The sequence below is a fragment of the Theobroma cacao genome, chromosome 2 (genome assembly GCF_053813885.1).
Source record: "Theobroma cacao isolate CCN51 chromosome 2, ASM5381388v1, whole genome shotgun sequence".
Taxonomy (NCBI): domain Eukaryota; kingdom Viridiplantae; phylum Streptophyta; class Magnoliopsida; order Malvales; family Malvaceae; genus Theobroma; species Theobroma cacao.
Genome location: NC_142640.1, coordinates 4,703,428 through 4,727,378, shown reverse-complemented (window position 1 = coordinate 4,727,378; position 23,951 = coordinate 4,703,428). Strand labels below are relative to the sequence as shown.

At 35.5% G+C, this 23,951-nt stretch overlaps 4 protein-coding genes across 5 annotated transcripts; 2 read left to right on the top strand and 2 right to left on the bottom strand.

Annotated features, from left to right (window-relative positions):
• Window positions 1-3,112: 3,112 nt before the first annotated feature.
• Window positions 3,113-3,448, bottom strand: LOC18607840 (B3 domain-containing protein At2g36080-like). The gene has a single exon (XM_018114846.2). It carries the CDS (start codon window positions 3,446-3,448, stop codon window positions 3,113-3,115), a length of 336 nt encoding a protein of 111 aa, XP_017970335.2.
• Window positions 3,449-8,107: 4,659 nt separating this feature from the next.
• Window positions 8,108-11,249, top strand: LOC18607838 (ubiquitin family protein). Its single transcript, XM_007042223.3, has 7 exons — window positions 8,108-8,436; window positions 8,861-9,005; window positions 9,642-9,756; window positions 9,840-9,903; window positions 10,214-10,379; window positions 10,497-10,797; window positions 10,979-11,249. Exons 1-6 carry the CDS (start codon window positions 8,171-8,173, stop codon window positions 10,740-10,742), a joined length of 1,002 nt encoding a protein of 333 aa, XP_007042285.1. The 5' UTR covers window positions 8,108-8,170; the 3' UTR covers window positions 10,743-10,797; window positions 10,979-11,249.
• Window positions 11,250-12,767: 1,518 nt separating this feature from the next.
• Window positions 12,768-16,431, top strand: COBL6 (COBRA-like protein 6 precursor). Its single transcript, XM_018116175.2, has 6 exons — window positions 12,768-12,858; window positions 13,015-13,094; window positions 14,127-14,574; window positions 14,892-15,045; window positions 15,600-15,877; window positions 15,998-16,431. The coding sequence occupies exons 1-6, from the start codon at window positions 12,768-12,770 to the stop codon at window positions 16,276-16,278; spliced, it is 1,332 nt and encodes a 443-aa protein (XP_017971664.2). The 3' UTR covers window positions 16,279-16,431.
• Window positions 16,432-17,365: 934 nt separating this feature from the next.
• LOC18607835 (uncharacterized protein At4g06598) lies at window positions 17,366-22,251 on the bottom strand. Of its 2 annotated transcripts, XR_001926774.2 has the most exons (6): window positions 21,997-22,251; window positions 19,755-20,498; window positions 18,829-18,904; window positions 18,586-18,712; window positions 17,745-18,059; window positions 17,366-17,647 (listed from the first exon to the last, which is right to left on the bottom strand). XR_001926774.2 is itself a non-coding variant. In XM_018116178.2 (5 exons), exons 2-5 carry the CDS (start codon window positions 20,477-20,479, stop codon window positions 17,857-17,859), a joined length of 1,131 nt encoding a protein of 376 aa, XP_017971667.1. In that variant the 5' UTR covers window positions 20,480-20,498; window positions 21,997-22,251; the 3' UTR covers window positions 17,366-17,856. The 2 variants fall into 2 exon arrangements, 1 of the variants encoding a protein (XP_017971667.1); XM_018116178.2 differs by having other exon boundaries at window positions 17,366-18,059.
• Between the last annotated feature and the right edge of the window lie 1,700 nt (window positions 22,252-23,951).

Below are 23,951 nucleotides of genomic sequence, written 5' to 3'. Positions count from 1 at the left end.
TCTTAGCTTAGTGTACTTCTCATCAGTTAATGAAATCTATACTGCCTTTCAAAAAAAAAAAAAAGTATAATTTAGCTACGCAAACAGGCAGAAGTACTACAAATCATATATAGCGATACATGCACCATCTATGTAGCATATGCGTCACAGATTGTAAAAGCTCCCATTGGTAAATAGAATTCAAGCAGCAACTTCTGGCTGCAAATTCTCCAAATCATCCCAAATCTCGACCTCCTTGCCAAATAGCTTCAAGGTTTTGGGGGATTTTCTCTGAGCTCGAATTTTAAATCTCGTTTTCATAGCTTTGTCTCTCTCTTCGTAATGAATTATGACCCTATCATTCTGTTTCAGACCCTTTGCTTGAACATATGCACGCCAACCTGAAGAAAGAACCGGCTTCGGGTGGCTGTGTCGATGACTGTTCCTTCTGGAGAGACCAAATATCCATGATTTTCCGGTGCTATCTATGGCTTCAAATTCCACCTTATCTTTCCCTCGAGGAAATTCGAAAGCTTTTAGAGACTTCATTGGAAAGGATAACCTCACACCGACGTCTGTCTTCGTAAGTTCTTTTTTTACTAGCATTGTTGCAGACTGGCACCGGCTATCTAGGGATAGAAGTTGAGTGTAGAAAAGAGGGTTGGTAGAGATCGATGCAAAGTTTTTGGATATGGTTCTATCCTTAAATAGACCAGAATCTTCTTTTTTTTTTAAAAAAAAAAAGCCACCTTATATCCAACTTAGATTGTTAATTAGGACAGAAAGTTGATAATGCTTCTCCTAATTTTCGTTATTTGCAGTCACCCTCTTTTGCTATTTGCAATGGTCTTTTTCCAAGAAAGTTTATTCTTGATTGATCCACGTGTGCAGATTGGATTATCAATTATTAACAAAAGCAGTGTAGACTTCTAATTAACTGGTTTCACGCTCAATGTTCAACGGGTGCTTCCCCGAAAACGAAAGAAGAGAAAAGGTGATATTGTATTTGTATGCAAAGTCAAAAAGGTCATATTTCAAAGTCCGTAGATGATCGTTTCACATTCATGTTCGATGGATTTCAACCATCAATGCCACCCGGCCCACAGAGAAGAGATACTACAGTTTCTTTAATGAGAAAACCATACATTTGGGAAGAAGAATACGAAATTGGAAAATCATGGCAACCATCCAATATGTATCTGATTGAGCCTTATAACTTCTTTCTACTCCACCAACTGATATATAGAAATGTGAGTAAAATGCAATGGAATTACTGAAAATATTAATTTGGGTCCTCTAGAGAAATTAGCGAGGGCTGGGTGGATCTCTTGTTGCTTTGATTCTGTGAGGCCCTTTGGTTTGTTTTGTCGCCGTTTCTTTTGTTGTGCCTTGGCTGATTTTTCTGGATTCTGATGTTTGGCTTTTGGGGGTCAGTTCTCAGTTTGTCTTCTTTTTTTTTTTTGTTTTAGATTTGTCTTTTTCTCTTTTGGCTGTTGTTTGTTTTGGATCAGTGCTTTCTGACTGTTGTTAGTCCGAGAGTTTTGTCTTCGAATTTGGCTCAGACTCGTTGCAGCATTCCTTGTACTTCTTTTTGCCTTTAAAAAAAAAATACAAATACTTCAGATGTGGTTGGACTTTTATCATATATTTCCTCGTTTAAGAAATTTAGAGATATAAGAATTATTAAGATAGAAAAGTATAATATACGCTAAATTTTCTTCTTCTTTTTTTGTATTTAAATAAATGATAAATACATATATTTTTGTATTCAAAAAACAATTTTAAATCTCTTTTCTCTAAAATAAAATAAAAAACATTATATTAAATTTATATATTTTAAAGATGGTGCTCCCTAATTTGGCGCATTATATGATCGTCGAACTTAGAACCATACACCGTATGATAATTCTCATTTGAAATCAGTATCAGGTTTTATTCATTCACAATATTAGCAACCAAATGAAGAATTAAGGCCAGCTGGGTCGCACTCCCCAAGAATTTGACGAATTGACAAAAAAAAATAAGAAAAAGAAAAAGAAAGCAGTTAGTTGCGTATTGTTCTAGCTTGTTATAAGGACTAGTCTTCCAAATCAATAGGCAATTAATTGAAAATAAAATGACAGAACAAGATAGAGCTCATATGAACAGAAACTATAAGAACTCGCGTGGGCATATCTCTGAACACACGACGGTCTATTTATCGGTTTGATTGGATTCGCAGGCATCTGTCGGTTTGATTGGAGGCATGGGGTCCCTAACAAATATTCTTTTGTACGTAGGTTCGGAACATGAAGATTCTTTTTCTTCTCTGGGACGTTGAAAGCTACATGAATTGCTGATTCCATTTGGAGCTTTTAATATTGCCATAATCATCATGCTATGTTTCATTTTGAAGCTCTTTAAAGTCTTTTAGGTTGAAAAGAAACATATTTGGTTGACCACTAGGTACGTAGATCCATGGATTTCTATACGTGGAGCATGATCTCTATTCCGATTAATTATTTTATTATCATGCGATGCTATATATAATTCATAGTGCCACATCGTTTGGAATAGATTTCTATTTGTTTGAATTTTTAGATATTTTATTTAATTGTTTATTTATATATGGCGGATATATCTAAAGAAGTTGAAATTAATGTTTGATGCTTTGACATCAGCTCTTCTCATTTAATACAAAGAGTTATTTTATTATGATGCTTTGACATCATGTCTCATTTTCATAATAGACATCCTGTATAAAAACAATGGCGACGGCTATCGGCAGAGACGCCTCTTTTTCACGTTTAAACGATGACCTCATCGGCTAACAAGTTGAATTTGACAGAGGCGTTTCCTTTTCTGCCATTGCTGCTAAAGGCTTGTAAAGCTATTGTACAGGGGCAAAGCCCTCTCCAAAGCTTGCTGTCAATGCCAAGAGGAGCCTTCCACTAGTTTGGTACTGGATTTACTATGGCATTCAAGTTTTTGATTTCATAAAATTCATTTTTCAAAAAAAAAATTACGTCACGAAACTCTTTTGCTGAATATGCAACATAACCCGTTCATGGTAATTAAGCACTCAAAAAACTTGTTCTGTTATATAAAGTACAAACGAGTAATAATATTAAATTTGTTGCACTCATTCTATTTCTTAGTGTTTAGGTACAACTAAGTTAGAACTCTTCTTCACTTTGATTTTGTACCGTGCTCCACTATCCTCCTCCTTGTAAAGAACAACCATATCGCCGCTCTTGAGCTCTTTGCTTCGAACGAATTGAGACCAGCCCTTAACAATAACCGGCCTTGGGAAGACTCCAGCTCGAAATGTGCAACAAAAGGTCCATACGCTGCCGTCCTCATCATCCATAACCGGAAAATCTATTGCAGGGCTCCCTTCAAATGGCGGCAAATCAGCTAAGCTGTGCTCTGGAAATGATAATCTTCTCTCGACGTCAGTGCTTGTGAGTACTTTTCTGAAGATAGCCATAGTCGTAAGTGTTTGTGGCTAAAGAAGTTCTTCCATGGAGATATATACTCAATGCCGGCTCGCCAAAAGAAATGCACGCATGAGTTAATTTGGATAATATTATATTTAAGCAGAGAACCAAGGGGGGTCCATTATATAAAAAAGAAGATATTCAGAGACGCAATAATTGCTTTTCTAATCCAGGATGGTTGCTTGTTCGGACTGGCGAAGACATGATTCTTTTTTTAGAAAATGCCAATTCCAGTGTTGTTGTACCATGTTGATTGACCTTTTTGCTTTATATGCACATGGCACTGGCTCGAGCGGTTTGCTTTTCTTGTCCCACAGAAAAACGCACGACCTCGCGAATATGATTTGGATTTAAAGTTTAATCCATCCCTCATGATTACGGCTCTTTGAATAAAATATTCATAGCCAACTATCGGCTATACGCGCGACAGGTGATAAGTGAAATAGGTCTAACTAGTCTTGGATTTATTTATGTTATTGCATAATAGTCTACCATTTCTTAATTAATCTTATTGATTGGTCATACCCAAGAGGGAAAATTGTACAATTGATTGTTTTTAACGTTTATGAGTCCAATACTCTTTAGACATATACAGCAGCCTCAAGTTAAATTAGACCCGTTGAACAATATCTAGCTATGCTTTAACACATGCTTAAATTCTTCCTAATTTCCATAGGTTAGGATAAAAATGACAAGTACTTGAACAAAAGGCTTTTAAATTGAATCATATAAAGTAGTAGTACTATTATTTTCTGTAGGACCATTCAAAAAAAGAAAAAAATAAAGCTGTACTATTTGGGATTTGACACTGACAGTGACAGAAAACGAACTGACCTGATCGATGTTTGTGAATAATATGATACAGACCAAAGGTTAGGTGGATCTACATTCCCTTGTTTTTCTTCTGCCCATGTTGTGCTTCTAGACTTCTCTGTGATTGGTCATTTACAGCTTTTCACGAGAAAAGACAACGATGGCGAGAGTGATAACTACCATCTGCTTGCTATTTTGTACTATTTTCTTTAACTCGAGACAGAATAACGTTTTGGGAGGTTTTGGAAGGGAAAACGCCAGTCCCCTGGAAAGCTAAAGTGATTGGTGGCTTCCCTCTTTCGGCAAAGTGATTGAATTGAAAGCATTCATGGTTTTGATGTCATCACCAATTTGAAGCTACCCAAGGCATGATGAGCCCTCACTGTCACAGAGTTCTTATTTTTAAAGATACGCAAACCGGCTTGAAGTTCAAAAGTTTGAAGCTTTATAAAATGGTGTGGTCAATGTTTACAGGATTTGGGGCTCAAAGTCTTCAATAGTTCAATCAACAAATCAAATGAATACATAAAGTAATCAAACATTCTTCTTCATCACTTAAATTATATTTGTTTTCCTATTAGTTAATTCTTACCAATTCGAGCAACTAACCAGAGTATTCACCGTATTATTAGTTAAAAGATAATGTATTAGTAAGTTGACTCGATGTAATGACATTAAGAATTTGACAAAAAAAATGATAATGATATTATTTTTAATTTTAAATTTTATTTTGAATCGAATTCGATTTTATATAATTCTAATATAGTTACTTTTCATATAAAATCTTAAATTTATTACTCAATATTATTAAAACTAATTTAAAAATTTCTCTTCCAAATCCATTAAAAAATCGAACGAATTTGACACGGCCACTAAAAAGAGCTCAAATAGAATATGGACACACTCGTGAACTTGGTCGGACGATCGCACGACGTGCCGCGAGGTTTTAGAGCAAAAGCGTCAGTTTCACAAATATAGTTGGATTATGCCACGAATTAAAATATTCGTCAAAATCTGAATTGGGCGGTTTGATAGGGACATGAAGGCCCCCACCAAACGGTGGAATTTTTCTCATCGACCAATTCATTATTGAAGTTGCAAAGCATAGAAATGAACCCACAACGATCACGACAAAGCAAAAGTTTTCTATGGTCATGCCTTGCACCCCAACCAGGTTTCAACTTTCTATCAACATAAGTGATTTGATTTCAACAATATGAAAGATCCCTCTCTCTCTCTCTCTCTCTCTCTCTCTAGCTTCCCCACCAACTTTCTAATCTACTTTATTGGTTCAATCCAAATATGCAAGCAAGCTTAGAGAAAGTCGATGGTCACGAATGGATCAGCCGGTGGTTTGACTAGAGAGAAATAATTATTAATTAAGAGCACGGCAGATGGGGACAAAACCAGAGCGACTAGATAAGTGTTGTGCGCTTGGCCAACAATCTAACGTTGATAACTTTATGGATCGGCCAGCTAAAAGGACAACAGCGAGTCAGCCTCGAAGGTACCCGCATTTCACCTACGACCAATCATTGAATTCGGTCGTTGTCGAACGATTCTCGAACTATTCTAACTGGAATTTTTTTTCTTCTTTTGTTTTTTTATCTAAATAAAGTGATAGATTGGTGCAGCTCTTTATCACAGTACTCTTCGTATATTCAACTCTTAACGCTTACCTTTTCATTAGCATGAATCTGGCGCGAGCTACGAACAAACAATGAATTCCGTGCTTCACTTTTTCATGTGACATGTGGTTTTAGAAAAGATCAACTATCATCGATTCAAACGAACTTCGAGCAAGAACCTAAAGATGAGCAAAAGTTCTTTCTGGAGAACTTTATAAACCAAAGGAGATTTGGGTTTTGATTTAGTTTCACCCATATCTTGCTTGGTTTTTGTAATACTATTTTCAATTAATCAACGACGGTGGAAGGATCAAGGATTGGATGCTTGATACTAGTTCGTTGATTAGAGACCCAGTGAGGATTGCAGGGGAGTGGTCTGCCACTCACAAAAATCAAGAAGGCATTCAACAATTTTTATACAGAATAGAAACTGGAATTGGGTTTCGCCAGAATATTGATATTAAGAAGTTGTTACGCTGATTTTGATAGCATAAACCCCTGACTCTGAACCAAGGAAGAAAACAGGGCACTGATCTTTGAGTATAAAGAGAATGATAAAAAGGTTAAAAAAAAAAAATCTCTTCTCTTGCAAAATTGATAATACACAAGCAACCTTACAAATTAAACAGTTCGGTTTGAGCCTAAAGTACTTTTCTATTTACAGAAGTTAAAGTAGAATTCTTCTTCACTTCAATTTTGTAGTGTGCCCCAGTAACTGTATCGTCCTCCCTGTAAAAGAAGACAACATCACCTATCTGGAGTTCTTTGCTTCGAACAAATTGGATCCAACCGGAAACAATAACAGGCGTTGGGGTCATCCCAGATCGTATTGTGCAAGCAAAGTTCCACAGGATTCCAGCCTCATCCTTAACCTGCAACACTATTGCATGGCACCCTCGGAACGGTGGCAAAGCAGGTAGACAGCCATCTGGAAATGAAAATCTTCTCTGAACGTCGGTGTTTGTGAGAACTTTCGTGAAAACTGCCATATCTAACTTTGCTTTCTTCGAGCTGCTTAGGCTGGTCAATTTTTATGAGTAGCAAGAAAAAGATGAGTAGTGGGCAGCAATATATGGAGAGAGCTCAGCCTGCTGAACATATGTAATCGCGTGAGAGTTGACACTTTGGATCGTTGTATTTCTGTTTTTATCAAGCCATAAAGGTCTAGTGGAGGGTCCACATTAAAAGAAAAATTAATTAAAGTTCCAGAAAAGTATGTAAGTTTTCTTCCGTTTAGTCTATAAACTATTACGTGTCCTCTGCATTTGGTCAGATACTCGCACTGGCTTTGTCCAATCGTGCTTCAGCGTTTCTTTTGTAAGAAAACGACAGTTTAGAAAACAACTTTGTCACAACGCATGTGCTTCTGAAACAATTATGCTCGCGTCACAGCAAATCTAGCGGTAACTCGACAGATTCAGTTGCTGTCTCGCGCGGGCCACGCCCTTTTTTCTTTCTTTCTTCAATCTTGCACAATGTCCAACTCCCCTTGATTCTTGCTTCTTGCCAGTTATTTAGTACTCCATAAGCTTTTTGTTGCCATTCTTTGGGGATGGATAATGGTTATTGGCATGAAACTCGAAGAAATTTTTGAATTATTTATAAAGTAAATAATTTTTTTATTTTAAATTAAATAAATTTTTATATTTAATGATTGATTAATTATTGTTAATCAAAATATTTATTATCATTATATATCACGTGACACTGATATGACATGTCGTAATAAATGATGATACAAAATGTTACGATATGATAACATGATCATTTAGAACTTTTTGTTTTTTATATTAATATTATGTAAATATAAAATAATAAGTGATATTTTAATTAATAATAATTAATTAATTATTAATTATAAAATTATTTAATTTAAAATAAAAATATATGATTTTAATTAAACGTAATAAAAAATAAAAATTATTTATATTTTTTAAAATAATTTAAAAAAAAATTTCAAATATTATAACATGAGATTGACTATAGTTATGCTATAAATTTACAGAGGTAGAAATCTTTATCCATTTAATAGGATATAGGCTTAAGATCCACTTAAGACCTATTGGCCCTTTTTTCATAAAATAAAAGCCGAAAAGAGCAAGGACAGAAAGAATGGCCCAAGAAGCATCTAACATGAACTATCCATTTAAGGCCCATGATAAATTAAGAAAAAGCCCAATTGTAGAGTAGGAAGGAAAAAGAGAACGAAATCAGAAAGGCACCTACTTACTCCAACTGATTCCTTTGGGACTTCGATTCCAAGTGAAAAAAATGGCCGCCTCCGCTGCTACTGCGTCTTCTTCTGTGACGGAGGAAGAGCTCACACTGACAGTAAAATGGAGTGGCAAAGAGTACACGGTTCGAGTTTGCGGGGATGACTCAGTGGCCGAGTTGAAACGAAGAATCTGCGAACTCACCAACGTTTTACCCAAAAGACAGAAGCTTCTTTACCCTAAAATCGGCAACAAGCTCTCCGACGACTCCCTTTTGCTCTCTCAACTTCCCCTTAAGTCCTCTCTCAAGATGACCATGATTGGGTACTCTTCTCTCTCTCTCTCTCTCTCTTCCAATTCTTTTTATTTTTTTAATTATCAAGTTTGGCTGTGCACTGTTGATTTCATTATTTTGTTAGAGAATTTGCTTACCCAAGTTTTCTCTTGTTGGGTTGGTTTTATTTGGAAGGACATTTATGGAAATTTTTTCTGTGAGGAACTATCTAATTCTCATTATTAATCACAACTATCTCTCAAAAGTTTAGTCTTTCTGAATATTTCATTGTGAAATATTGAAAACTACTAACCTTGGAATTTGTGAAGGTTCTGTTGTATGCGTTTTGTGTATTAAGGTTGTTTTCTTTCTTTCTTTCTTTTTTTGATAAAAATATTTTCTTTGCTATGCTAACAATTAATGGGGTATTCATAGAGATTAAAACTAACAAGCATTGGAACTATGAATACCCAGCACTGTTGAAGATGATATAATTGTTGATCCAGTTGAGACTCCAGAGATTATTGATGACTTTGAACTTGGGCAAGATGAAGCTGTTGACATAAAAGATAAAGAGGTCAACAAGCAGAAATTGAAGAGACGCATAGATCAATATAAGGTTAGAGTCTCTTCTTGATACATGTATGATTGCAATGCAAAGTTACGGGAAGCAAACATTATGTGAATGATGTCAAAAATGTGATGGACATTTCCTGGTCATTGTTCCATGTTGTTTTATGTTTGCCCTTGATCTTCATAGCTCTCTTTCTTTTTTCGCATTTAATGAATTTGGATGGAGTATCCTGTCTGGAAAGTGTTTTGTCCTTATTCTAACCTTCACGTGCTTCTATGTTGTTTTAGCAATAGAAAATGCTTGAGCGTCAGCTTGTGAAAGAGGGATATGTTGAACTGCTTATGTGAAGAGGAATAAATTTATAGTCGTGAAATGGGTATTATTCATTATTTTCATCAGGAAAAAAGGGCATCATACTTTATTACTTTTGACTCTGCCAAGGCTTTGTAGAACCCTGTGGTTACCAATGGCTTTGACTCAACATGGTTGTCCATATATATTCCTAGACACTAAGAAGATCTTGCATTCTAATTTTCATATTTAGGAGTTCTTTCATTCAATATTTTGAAGCTACTATTTTTTCTTTCTGCGTTCATATGGGCTACTTAAAATTGTACCTTTATAAACACTTCTTCCTGGATACAAGTTGTTGATATTTCCCTTTTCATGTTTTAAATCTAGATTGAACTGAAAACTCCATGCCGTAAAGGAAAGAAGCTGCTTGTTTTGGATATTGACTATACTTTATTTGATCACCGGTCTACAGCAGAGAATCCACTTCAACTCATGCGGCCTTGTAAGTCTGCTGTTGCTCTCTTTATATGCTTTATATGTTTGGTATGTTTTGATAGGAGCCAATGCTGAAGATACATTTCGCAGATCTTCATGAGTTTCTTACAGCTGCTTATGCAGAGTATGATATCATGATTTGGTCTGCCACCAGGTCAGGTTTTATCAATCACTTTTCTTTTCCTTTAATTCTTTTACATGACTGAATATGTTTACAATTACTGAAGAACCCATGCTTAGTAACATTCTTCATTTTATATAATTTAGAGATTCGTGTGAGAATTGTCACATCTAGTCCTAAAAGTTATTAGATGTCATGCCTTTATATAATATGTTTTCTCGTTATTTTTATCAACATATGTGTACTGTTCTATTTTGGGTATCTGAGTGTCTGCATGTGCATGCTAGATTTTTCTGTGTTAATACCTCAGCTTACTAAAGTTTATCACTTTCTCTTTCTCCAGCATGAAATGGGTTGAATTGAAGATGGGACAGCTTGGAGTACTACACAATCCAAACTACAAAATCACAGCCCTCCTAGACCATTTAGCGATGATCACTGTTCAATCAGATTCTCGTGGAACCTTTGATTGCAAACCACTTGGTTTGATTTGGGCTCAGTTTCCTGAGGTATATAATAAAACCAAATTTGCTATTTTTTGCTTGCTTCTTCAGATTGTCGTGTGCGAATCCAGTCAATGAATTGCTGCTGGTTGACTGACTTGTGCTTTCTTGTTATATTTGCAGTTTTACAGTTCAAAAAACACTATAATGTTTGATGATCTGCGAAGAAATTTTGTGATGAATCCACAGAATGGTTTGATAATTAAGCCATTCAGGAAAGCTCATGCAAACAGAGATACTGACCAAGAGCTTGTAAAGCTCACCCAGTACTTGTTAGCCATTGCAGATCTGGATGATTTGAGTGCCCTTGACCATAGTAATTGGCAGTTATTCACTGAGGACAGTGCCAAAAGGCGCAGGCATGCATGACTTACATTGACAAGCAGGGAAATTTCCATGTGTTAATAATGTTCACTTTTTTGAGGTATGTATCTCATGTTATTAGTTAATTCCTTGGCATTTTTTTTCCTTCTTCCAGGCTTAAGTTTCCATAAGTTGTCACTTAACGAGCAAGATTTTTATGCCCCTAACATTTTGTTCCATCCTTCTTTGCTCGATAATTTAATAATTTACTTATTCCTAACAAGTATCTCCCTTCGTTTCAGGTATCGCAAATATTGGGATGTGATACTGTTGAATGCTAGCCTTTGCTAGTCTTCCATGATGGCCTGGCGGGCTACTTGAACCCATGAATGTCATCTTATTTGGCATTACTCCTTCTATTTATATATATATATTATATACATAAAGTCGTGAAATGAAACTGATTCGTAGAAACTGTGATATTTGCATTTCGGATCAAGGAAGTTGCCTTTCCGTAACACTCTCAAGTCTCATCCTTATTACTCAATTGAAGAGGAGGCTGTGTTTTCTTAACGAACCTAGCTGAAGCAACTTTAAGCTTTTGTTATAACGTGCATGAGTTATAAGAGGAAATCCATAAATCCTTGCTGTTGATGCACCTAAGCAACATGCATTGATTTCATGTTTACATTGCTGAAAACTTAGACAGAAAAAAAAAAAAAATACAGTGAATATGCATTAAACCTGCAGCATAAGAGCCGGTATTTTCGAGGGCGTTTGTGAACGAGTTAGAAGAAAGAAAAACAATGGCTCAACGTACGTTCAATACTGCGTCTTCTTCTGCATGCTTTAATCGTGACAATGAGGTCGTATTGACCCAAGTTGGGTAGAAGGATTCATTATTTTCAAGACCATGGTTACCATGGAGTGGTCATTTTCGGTCTGAATTAGTTTGATAAATTAATTTGGCAAAAATTGTTATATTATAGTAGCTGGAGACTTCAGTTTACCACTGTCATTTCTAAATTTAGCATGCTAAATTTATGTACACAAGCTCAACATGCTAAATTTAGCATGCTAAATATTATAATTTTTAAGTTTGAAACTAACCATAAATGAAGTAAAAACAATGTTTATTAAGAAAAAAGTAAATTTGCATGATAGGATATCATACGGTAAAAATTGTTAAAGCAAGAGTGACGATAATTGTTGAGTAGTAAAAAAACTTTTAAGATTATAATTTTTAAGAATGAATAAAATTGTAAATTACTTAGATAATTAAATTAGAGTAAAAATGTTCTTAGTTAGAGAAAGAATGCATGGAATTGTTTACTCATTATTAACTAATTTAAAAATTAGAATTTTGATGTAGTAAAATGTGGATTCTTCAATTTACGTGCACCTTCAAACATTTGAGGTATTTGTATTTCACTTAAACATTTCTTATGAGAGTCATTTAATAGAATTAAAATTCTTGTCTATAGATAAGATAAATGTTATTAACATTTATCATTGAAAAATACTTAAAATAATAATTTAAAAATATTTTGGTCAATAAAAAATTTTAAACATATCCTTATGTTTAATTATATAGTTTTTTAGATTAAAAATATAGAAATACATAAACAAATTAAAAATTAAAAATTAAAAAATACAAAATACTTGTTATATGTAGTAGTTTAAAGGAAAACTGATCCAAACTGAAACGAAACCATGAAGGCAGGGAGGGTATAATACGCGTGGAGCTTTGAATGTAAAGGTTGAAGAGATGACAATATTCTAGAAATAGACGCATTGTTTGCACCCAAATCTGGCAAATCCAAGAAAACTCTTCTCTCACTCCACATTAATTATAATTCATTCCCTAATTTCTTCTTTTTAAGAGAAAACAATAAATTTCATTTAGTAAGAGAGAGACGGGGTACACACACAAGCTACACCCCATGAAAACACTTTAACATTTCTTGTCTTGTGTAACATCTCTCTTCTCTTCTGTTTCTTCTGCCACTCTCATTGTGGACTGAAAGCCAACAAAAACCCTTGTAGGGTGAAATAAGGAAAGAGTCATCAATCCCTTTTGGAGTTTTGGAAATGAAACCTTTTTTCGTTGTTGTTCAAAGATCAGTCTATAGGGTCTTCACCTTCATCTTCTTCTGTCTTTTGAGCTCAGTGTCACCTTCATGTAAGTATTCTTATTTTGTTTTTTTTTTTCACAATTTTTTTTGTCAGTCTTTTGTATTGTAACTGTACATTGAATTTTTCTCTTTTTTTTTTCCTAAGTATTTTACGTTGAATTTTTATTTTTTTTCATGGGGGGTTGATTCTGATTAAAATGCAGATGGATATGATCCTTTGGATCCTCATGGCAACATAACTATCAAATGGGACCTTTTGCAATCCAATCTTGATAAAAATGATGTAAGTTCTCACTCCCAATAATTCTTTTCTCACTCCTATTTTAATGGCTGGTTAATTTTATTGGCATTAAATTTTGTCAAAACTTCCATTTTTCACTGTTGGATGCCACCTTGATTATTGGGTAACACTTAACAAAACATCAAGAAACTTAAAAATTATACCAGAAGAAGCGTAAATCTGTTATGTTACAGACTCAGTCAAGTCCAGTGCATGCCCTCTTCTCAGCCTCTTTTCAGTCGAAAAGAATGTCCGTTTGTTTGTCTTGGGTTGTGCTTTGGGGCCAGCTGGGGTCCACAAACTGTTGGCCTGTTTATCCAATTGTTGCCCAACACATCATCATTGAAAGGGGTAATATCTGCTTTGTCAAGAGTAAGAAACATCTCAGAGAGGTTGGAGTTCAAGTCATGGTTTTTTTTTTTTTTTTTAATTTGGAAATGCAACCCTCCATGAACCATGTTCGAGTTCAAGTTCAAGTTCAACTACACCAAGTAGTCTTTTTGTTTTGTCTGCGATTGCATGTTTCACAATCATAAACTTTTCACTAGAATCAGACCAAAAAGAAGAAAAAGAATAATAATAATAACTTTTAACTAGGTAGCTTGTTTAATTTGTTGAACATGTAGAGAGAAATGGAGTGGATGACTCTAGATGGCTTGCTTTTTTTTCCTTAATTTTTGAAAGGGAAAACATTTGCGGGAATAGAACAACTTCTTGGATTCCAAATTCAATGTGAAGGAATAAGTGCTTTGGGTTTTGATAAGTGATCCAGTCATCCAGATTCCAGGCCAGTACTTTACTGTTTAAGTACTGAATTTGCTATGGGAACTTGTATATAAATGGGTGAACAACAGATCGATCCAAGTAGATGCACGAAACTCAAGCTTTTATACATAGTTTTCTTTCCTGGATTTCAGTCATTCTCGTTGCTCTGGGAGTCGAGATAAGGGTTGCTTCCGGTACTTATGTCTAAGGAATACTATTATGACCTTGAATTATGGTTTAAGTTCCATGTTTTTGCTTCTGTAATTGCAGCTGAAGGTATCCATACTTAACCATCAACTATATCGCCAAATTGAGCGGCCTGGCTGGAAGCTGGGTTGGGCGTGGGTAGGTGATGAGGTGATTTGGAGCATGCAGGGAGCTGAGGCTACAGAGCAAGGAAACTGCTCTAGGTTCAAGGGACAAGAACTTCCTCATTGTTGTGAAAAGAAGCCAGTGATTGTTGACCTTTTACCCGGAGCCTTGTACAATCTGCAGACCGCTAATTGTTGCAAAGGAGGTGTACTAACATCCATGGTACAAGACCCTGATAAGATTGCTGCGGTTTTTCAGATGGTTGCTGGATCTGTCAACGTTTCAGACTTCATAATGCCAGAAAATTTTACTCTTGGAATTCCAGGGTATTCCTGTGGGAAGCCAGTTTCGGTTGCACCAAGTAAGTATACTTCTGATGGAGGCCGTCGGTGGACACAAGCTCTGGGTAAGTTATTTCCAATTATACATTTCCTTGCAAGCCTTTCCATTTCTTAAGTAACATAAATGATATCTAGCTAGTAGTAATGGTCATGTTCTAGATTTTGAAAAGTGAGTGAGAATTGTAAATTGGGAATCGGTAGTTTGTTTTGCTTAAGGGAATGAGGGCAGGAATCACACTTGTCTTTTTACCCTTAGCAGAATTCAATCTTATTTTATTTATGTATATATATATATAATATTAAAACACTTATGAAAATGCCATAGTTTGATATGGATGTACTACATGATTAAGTACCAATGCCTTGCAGTGTGTTTCTGCAGGAACTTGGAACGTGACATGTATCTACTCCCCGTTTCTGGCATCAACTTCTCCAAAGTGCTGCGTCTCCTTATCTGCATTCTACAATAGGTCAATTGTTCCCTGTCCCAAGTGCAGCTGCAGCTGCCAAGGATTACCTGAAGCAAAATGTGTAAAGTAAATCCTCTCTAGTTCTTTCATCATCTAAGATATATATAATAAGGTGCACCTGGAAATAACCTCGATTGATGCTCCTGTGAAAGAAAATATATACATCAATTATCAAAACCAAACTCCTAAATGAAAACTAGTATAGTTTGGAAGATGCTTTTCAGTTATTTATGATTGAGGAAAGGAGAATCAGTCCTGTATTTTATATGGCTTTGCTATGCATTATCTAATTGCAAGTATGATTGCAACACGTTCCTTCTTACCATAAGATGATCAAAAAAGCATCTAGCCAACTTGTGTTGCATCCTTAATTAGTTCTTGTTTAACCAGAAAAAGTGCCTAGCTCTCCTAAAATTGTTGTAGTCGAATTTGATGATATTCCTCCTTGAAGCTACATATAAAAACAGTTTCATAGATTCTGTCATTCCGCCAAGGTAATCTAGAACTTACCTTTCATTACTACCAGAATGGAGAAATAAACATACGACAATAATATTTTGATCCTTTGCAATCAGCAGCTTGACCATGCTATCTCCTTTTTTATGATTTTTTCTAAACAGGTTTGGTGAAGCACCATCGCCGTTACAAGAACTAGAAGATCCAAATAAGGAGCAACCATCTTTAGTCAGGTGCACGCAGCATATGTGCCCAATACGGGTCCATTGGCATGTGAAACGAAGTTACAAAGAATATTGGCGGGTCAAGATAACGGTGAATAATCTGCATATCATGAAGAATTATAGCCATTGGAACTTGGTGGCATCACACCCCAACCTAAAAAGCCTGACACAAGTTTTCAGCTTCAATTATGAGCCACTTAACCAGTATGGGTATATCAGTAAGTCAGATCAAACCTCATTGAGATTTACCGGCGATTACAGGCAGATGCTCTACTAGGTTTTTTGTGGATGTGAAAATCTTAGTGACACAAGTATATTATTTTTATGTATCAATGCAGATGATACAGGGATGTTTTGGGGGATTCAGTACTACAATGACATGCTGCTAGAGGAAGGTGAAAGGGGAAATGTGCAATCTGAAATGCTGCTTCACAAAGAACAAGGGGTATTCACTTTCAGAGAAGGATGGGCTTTCCCGAGAAGAATTATGTTTAATGGCGATGAATGCGTCATGCCCCCTCCTGATGAGTACCCAAGGCTGCCTAACGGTGGACATAGTGCCAGATTGAGCCTTTCTGCAATCTTTTGCTCATTGTTGCTGCTAATAATTCTGTGCTGAGAAGTGAATACTATGAGCATTAGAGACATCACTTCCCAATTGTACAAAGCCATTGAATTTATAGTTTTTGAAGAAATTAAAAATACAGAGCAGGATACGTACTAACATTGATGACAATTAGATAGAAGATTTCCTACTTCCTTTTCATTCATCCGAAACACCTTAATTCTGTGAATGCATAGAAAGATTATTGTTGATATCCTTTTGTCAATAAATAGGTAACTAGCATCCTTTTCAGAATCTTATTTAAAGGTTTAATAGTTGAGTAGTGTCTAAACATGGATAGCAATCTGCTCAAGTTGTTCGTCCCCATGACAAATCATGAAAGAGCCATTGATTCTAGCAATAGCACTTGCAAAACACGAGGCATCGCAACCTATGGCGCATCAAGACAAATAAAACATCGCCATAGAAAGGGCCGAGTTGAAGGTAAAAGCTTTGACTCGGATTGAGATGGAACATGGGTTGATTTTTGGACTGAGTTGGTAAGTGGCGTGCCAATTTGCAACTGGCTTTTATCTCTTGTTCCCATCCTTACAGCTCAGTGCCGGCCAGCCTGGATGCACCGGCATCTTTCAACTCATATTAACCCTCCAAAATTGGATAAATAATGAAATAACTTTTTCTCTTCCTGTTTTTCTTAGCAAATGAAATGAGCTTGTGATCCTACCTGAAATAAATTGCAACCTGTCACGTCTTTCTGGGTCTATCAGGTGTCTGTCACTAAAATAGATGGCCAGTTGGCCCATCCTTCCACTGTACTCCAGTGATTTTAATCAATGATTAAAAAACCACTCTGGCATAGCAAAAAAGAAGACACAGGAAACTAACAAGAGAGACTGGCAGTTAACGGTGGTTGCAACTTATTTCAACAACTTTTATTCAATTATTAAAGCCCTGATAATGGCAAGGGGGGCGGGTGTGGGGGGATTAACTAATAAATAGTAAGAGGGTACCTAATTGATTGAAAACTAGCACACACCTAATTGAGTGAAAACCAGCACACACCAAATTCATTGAAAACCAGCACGCACCAAACTATCTTCAAGCTGAAGGGCAGGCATAACCAGGCAAATTATAACCAACAGAACCCAGAAAGTAAACGTGGATTTCTTTAAAAACATTGTACAAGAAATATTTTCCTACCATTATGCATTACAAAATAATGCACATCCAAACAGCCTAAATATCTCTGCACTAAGGTGGTATCCACCAAGTGGATACTTGAAATGGAGGAAAAATGGAGCACATAAAATTTCTGAATCGTAACCATTGATGAGCATACAGGAGGGAGTGAAACATGGAACCTGCTCTTATGTTTACCACCTCAGGTGAATCATATGCCTGAAATCCAATTTTCTGGCGATGACTACCAGGTGCACATTAAGGATATTAATTTGTTGAAAGAGAAAAAAGGGTAAGAGATGACAGAAAAATAAAGAGAAGATCAGGCAGAGGGAGCGCACCAAGACTGGATGAACTTGGCTTTATCCCGCACAAGGGAAACAACAAATTTGGTCAGCATGGCAGCAGCCAGTTGAAGTAGTAGCATAAAAGAGCTCTGGCTAAATTAAATATTTAAATGCGGAGTGAACCAGTTACAGGGTCATGACCAGAACTGGCATCCTTGTGTTTCAGAGAGAGGTTTGCGAATTGGGAATCAAGATCTCTACTGCTAGAGCGTCGATGGCTAGAAGATGGTTGCTGTTGCTGTTGATTTTGCTGCTGCTGGTACAACAATCGTAGCCTACCAATCTCCCTCTCCAATACTTCCTGTTCAACTGAGCACAATGATTGCATAATTTAGTTTCCATTCAATACAATTTTGTTTTAATCAATTAAAATAATTTCTGTTCATCACAAGACAGATCAATGATGGCCTCTTAGACACATTCGCTTTTTCTCCATAAATATTCATGCTTTTGGAAGGACCCATGCATTATTATGACAGCTGTGCTCTCAAGGAGGCAGGAAAATCACTTTTACTAGCATAGAACAACAAATTCAAGAATAAGGCATGGACCACAGCATCCTATTTTCCCCCTAACCATGAAGGGAAAACAAGTGACTGGCTTGTTCAAGAGTCAAGACCTAACTTAACCCCTCCCACACAAAGAACAGAAAGACATTTCTATCTTTTATTAAAACAAGGTAACAAACTGGATCTATCACCCCTCATACAGCTCCACAAACGAGGACTACAGAAAAAAAATTAGAAGGTGGAAAAATAGGTTGTTGTGCACTATCATGTGATACAGAAAAACAACATATAATCACAGCCTTAGAGATGATATGTTAGACACTTACGATATTTGATGACCTGCTCCTGAGCTAAACTCTCTAAACGTTGCTTAAGAGCTTTGTTCTCCATGCTAAGAATAAGATTCTGCTGGTTGAGAAATTCAAGCTCAGCTGAAACTTCAGATCCTTCTGCCTGTTGAGTAAGAAACTCAATTAACACTTCATTGTAAGGCATACTTGTGTCATAACTTGAAGTCAATTTCAAAAGTAAGTAAACATTACAAAACTTCAGGTTGGACTAATTCTTACCTGCAAAGCTTGTACATTTCTTTCCAGCTCAGCTATGTACTGAAGTTTACGCACCCTTGAGCGCTGAGCAAACTGCCTGCAATAGACAGCAACAAAGTAATGTAATTGAATCTTTTCTACCAATGTAGTGCATTGGTATAATAACCAAATATGTATTTTTGTGTAAAAGCTTCAAGCATCACACATCAAAAACAAATTGAAGTCACCAGTTATCAACAAAACAAATATCAACTAAATTAAATGCTGGGCAGAACAAAATAAGAAAATTTGAAGCGAGAATGAATGTATGCTATATGTTATTCCATTTAAGAACAAAAGAACACGTAAGAATATGTATGCATGTTATACTTTTGTGTGTGTATATGCAGGAAACCTGCACTACAGACTACAGACAAGTACCAGTATACCCCTCATGTCCTATAAAATGATAATTCAAAAAGGATTTGTAAACCAAAATCCAGTCTAACTAGTTTGTGGTAAATATTCGTCTCAAGAGGTTCAAGGCCAAGAAATGCATAAAACAACTAAAATAGTGAATGCAAGTGAAAGAAACATCTAATGAATGCAATCAACCTACAGCACCTGCATGTAACTAGCATCATTTTCAAATCCTGTTGGAAATTAATTGACAAATTCCTTGTCAATTTGGTAATTATAAGCAAAAAGTAATTAATTACTAACAACATCAACAGCATTATAAGCAAATACAAGTATAACTTGAGCACATAAAATGTAACCTTTGAAAGATATTGATAACAGTGTGAGATTTGGCTCAATGCATGCACATGAAGAAAATAAGATATAAGAAACAAAAAAATAAATAAAAATAAAAAAGACAGGCCGAGCAACCAGGAAAACATAATAGGTTACTTCACTGTAACGGAACTATAACCCCAACAATTGGAACAATAAAATAGGCTACTCACTGCTTGGCACGTTTTGTATCACTGTCAGATGCCGAAGACTTAGCGTGAGAATTATCCTTTCTCTCAGAAGAAGCTTTTGCATCAAGAGGGGAAGACTCAGCAGAATCTTGTTTTTCGCTTGCTGTTGATGGAGCACCCTCTACTTCTTGTGGTGCACATGATGATCCTAAACCCTGGAGAATGGTGTTTTCTCTAAGAGGAAGCCCACTTGGATGGGTCACAGTATTCAAAGATGAATCCCATGCCCTATTCTTTTGCTTTACCAAGTTCGAATCAGTGTAGAAAGAGGCAAGCCGAGCATCTTTGTGACCATGATAATCAAAGTCCTGAGATGCCCAAGAAGGTGCAGAAATCATATTTTTATATCTGTACTCATCCTGAACTGCATAATCTAGGTTAGGAGCATTAGCCACATCAATATATGCAAAAGAGTCACTTGATGAACGTCGATGACCTCCTCTGCGCACAGGAGTCTCAGGCTCATTAAGGAGATCATCAAGCCAAGAAGGTTGTTCATCTATCAGAAGACTTTCAGAGGAAGTGCGCTGGTGGTGTGTACTTCCCTCTCTAGGCTTTTGAACTGCTTTTGATCCAATTACATTGTTGGGGACATAATCAGTATATGTTGGGGAGACTGTAGGAAATGGGCTTTTTGGAGGAAGTAAAGCATGTTTTCCAGCAAACATCAAATTTCTTATGTTTGTTGACCCCTTGGAATTCGGCATGGCAGAGCACAACCCGTTCCTGCAAAGAGCACAGCAGAGACAGATCATGAAATAGATCAATTATGATAAGAACAAAGGCATACATAAAAGTCCCAGAAAAAGAGTTGCAGTTATTTTTTCCATCCACAAACCAAGAGACAAAAATCCCTCCATTCAACAGAGAACACCAGAAAAATGATAGATTGTACCATGCACCAAACCTATTGTTATACAGCAGATAATGATCTAAATATGAAAACATATATGTCTGGCACACAGCACATGCATAACAGGTAGGCATTCTGGAAAAGATTCACAATCTGTATGGGAAGATGATGGAAAAAGGTAAAAGAACTAGTGAATTATACATTACAGAATTATTTTGTGTGTATGTCCAAACCCAAAATCTTGGGACACAGGTAAAAGCACAAAAAAGAAAAAGTAACAGTGACAAGAATTTTGTGCTTTTATCTTTCTAGGTAGAAGGTTGTAAGCTTGCACAATATCTATTAGAATGATCAGTGTTTTGATTGTTTTAACTGAAACCATGCATATGAGACAAAAATACTGCCATTGGAAAACTCGGAGTCATAAAAGATCATCTCCTTGTCTGCATCAAACACTCTTGTCAGAAATACCAGCCCAAAAGTAATCATATTCATATAGTGCTCAAAGTGTTCACTGTTACATATGTAGTGAAGTCTCTCAGAGTACTGTAGCAAAGGCATATGCTCAAATTCTACTTTTAGCAGGAATCAAGGAAGTAAACCTCTCATATGCATGGTCCGGAATATATAATAAATTGCAAAATTAAATTAAAATACAATGTAAAAGAAGAAAAAGTCCCAAATGCATATCGTCCCCAATGAAATTGCCGCAGATAACATGTCTACAGGGAATAGATCAAGGCGGTCCTAGAAACATTCATTAAACAATCGAATTCTTCACCTTAAATGACAGTTTCTATGTATTAAAAAAAACTGGAAAATGTAAAGCAAAATCTCTCAAAATTAACAGATTCAAATCAACTTAGAACAGTGATTCTGGCACTATTTATAATCCTTTTTTTTTTCCTTTTCCAGACACAAAAACAACGTCAAAACTCCTAAATTAAATTGTGTTCTGAATAATAATAAATAATAAAACATCACCTAAGCTAAGCAAAGGTATAGAATAGTGAAAATCAAAATACTGAAAAACTTATTCCCTGTTATTTCCCACATTTCCTCAGCAACCAAAAACTAACCAAAGAAAATCTAAGACAAATAGAAACCAGAACGCAGCTCATGAAATTAAAAAGGGGAAAAAAGAAGCCTAAGAATTGCAGATTAGGTATCCAATGAAATGAAATGTTACAATGTGAGAGATGACGAATAGATTAAAACTAACATAAAAGCAGAAATTATTAGAAAATAAGAAAACAGATTCATTTTGGAAGCTACAAAACAAACGGAAAACAAAAACAAACCAAAGATTTTTTTTTTTGTTAATTATGTTATTTTAAATTCGGCAAAAAAAAGAAAATCCGAAAAGCTTACCCTTCCTGGATTGAAGAATTGAGATCTTGAAATGCAATGCTTCAATGATCCTAAATCGGAAGCCAACTGTTTTCTAGGGTTTTCTTTTTTTCGTTTTTTCCGTTTTTTTTTCTTTTCCTTTTTGTCTGTCTTCGGTTTCCCTTGTTAGGAAACCCCCCACTCCCTTTCTATCTATTCCTATTTCTCTTCCCTCTCTCTCTCTCTCTGCGTTGAAGTCTGGAGGTGGAATAAGCCAATAAGGGGCTGGATTGAAAAAAATTAAATCTAAAAAAGGACAAAACTTTTTCACGTTTTAACCCCTCCAAAATACTCATATTATATATCACCCCACTCAAATTCCTCATTCGTTCTTCTTACTACTTAGATGGTATTAAAATTGCGGGAATATAGTAATTGCAAGGATGCGACATGTACTGTCTAAACCATAAAAGAAAATTAAGTATACATTATTTCATCAGTAGGGTCATTATTTATTAAAAAATACTTTTTAGTTTTAAATGTAACATTTATATATGAACATTAATTCATTAGTAATTAATTTAATTATATTCTAAAATATCGAATTTAATTAAAGGTATATTGTCGACAATGGCAGGTAATCTTTTGAGCGGTTTGGTTTTGTGGGTTGAAGAAAGGAAAAAAGGGGGAGAGTAATAGGAAAGGATGGGTATTGCGTGCATGCAAAATTTGTTGTGCTTTTTCTTTGTGGAGTGGGGGTGAAGAATTAGGAGTAAAATTGGTTGGATTTTCCTAACAATGAGTTGGGAGGTGAGTTTATTACAAGTAAAGTGAAGGGGAAATGCGGTGCCAGTTGTTGGTTTAAATGATTATTATTATTATTATTATTATTATAACTAAGAACCAATTATCAAAAGAGAGATGAGAAGAAAGTGCACAAAGACAACCAAACTCCACACACATGGAAAAAAAAAATACAGATAGAGACGAACAAATTTTTATATGCAGATACTCCTTCCAATCTGTCCCCCATGGATTCAATATTCCTCTCTCTTAAGGCCTTTGCCTTACTGCTCACCTTCAAGTAATATAATTTTTTTTTTCTCAATCCCAATCTTACTTTAATAACGTACTTTAATTCAAATTTTATGCTTAAAGCACATTTAATCAAGCATGAAAAACAAAGTAACTGTGTGTATTTGAGACCTAGCTTGGATTTCTTCCATCCTCACACGGTTTCGATCCTTAATCTTGTTAAAGTTTTACTTATTATTTATTATATATTATATAAATAATATTAAAATTTATATATATGGGTATTGGGAATGAATACATCAAATCGAATTTAGGTATCTAATAAATGATATACGTATATTACTTAAACTTATCTGAAATTTAAATATAAAGTATTTAACTTTATATAATTGAGTAGAATATCCATGAATATACTATTTAAGAATACCTATTACAATTCCTAACTGAAAAGTCAACTGTCAAGAAAAGAAAACAAAGGGAACCAATAAAACTTGAATGCAAACAGTAACAAAGTTATAAGGGTATTTGCACATTTATTGCGGAATAAATGGGTGCAAGCATAAAGGTTTTCGACAGCGTTTCAATATGGTCCACCTGCCATTACTAGGCCATTTTCTTGCATTGCCCGATGCTTTTTGTTTCTTTCATTGATATTTCTAGCAAAAAGGAAAGCAACAAGTTGCAGGGCCAACAAGATACAGTCAGATAGGAAAGGATCTGACTCTCTCCAATAATTTTGTACTGGTACTACTAATTGTCCTCTCTAACCAAAACCCTTTTTAGTACACATATTCTAAAAAAATTTCATAGGCTAATGTTTCTTGCACTCATTCATTACTATTTAAATGCTGATGAAAACCATACTTTGAATGAAAATCACATTTGAACGGCCTTCTAGAGGCATTAAATATTTACCTTATTAGAATTGAGAAAGGTACCTTAGAAGATCTAAACTTTGGGTG

What these genes read in the sequence shown, in the direction of transcription:
- LOC18607838 (XM_007042223.3), top strand. Translation starts at nt 8,171, where the DNA reads ATGGCCGCCTCCGCTGCTACTGCGTCTTCTTCTGTGACGGAGGAAGAG. An exon ending in GACGCATAGATCAATATAAG is followed by an intron (nt 9,006 to 9,641) that starts GTTAGAGTCTCT and finishes TTTTAAATCTAG; the next exon opens with ATTGAACTGAAAACTCCATG. An exon ending in ACTTCAACTCATGCGGCCTT is followed by an intron (nt 9,757 to 9,839) that starts GTAAGTCTGCTG and finishes TACATTTCGCAG; the next exon opens with ATCTTCATGAGTTTCTTACA.
- COBL6 (XM_018116175.2), top strand. Translation starts at nt 12,768, where the DNA reads ATGAAACCTTTTTTCGTTGTTGTTCAAAGATCAGTCTATAGGGTCTTC. An exon ending in TCGGTGGACACAAGCTCTGG is followed by an intron (nt 14,575 to 14,891) that starts GTAAGTTATTTC and finishes GTGTTTCTGCAG; the next exon opens with GAACTTGGAACGTGACATGT. An exon ending in CCTGAAGCAAAATGTGTAAA is followed by an intron (nt 15,046 to 15,599) that starts GTAAATCCTCTC and finishes TTTTCTAAACAG; the next exon opens with GTTTGGTGAAGCACCATCGC.
- LOC18607835 (XM_018116178.2), bottom strand. Translation starts at nt 20,479, where the DNA reads ATGCCGAATTCCAAGGGGTCAACAAACATAAGAAATTTGATGTTTGCT. An exon ending in GAAATGTACAAGCTTTGCAG is followed by an intron (nt 18,713 to 18,828) that starts GTAAGAATTAGT and finishes CTTACTCAACAG; the next exon opens with GCAGAAGGATCTGAAGTTTC. An exon ending in GGAGCAGGTCATCAAATATC is followed by an intron (nt 18,060 to 18,585) that starts GTAAGTGTCTAA and finishes CATTGTGCTCAG; the next exon opens with TTGAACAGGAAGTATTGGAG.
- LOC18607840 (XM_018114846.2), bottom strand. Translation starts at nt 3,448, where the DNA reads ATGGCTATCTTCAGAAAAGTACTCACAAGCACTGACGTCGAGAGAAGA.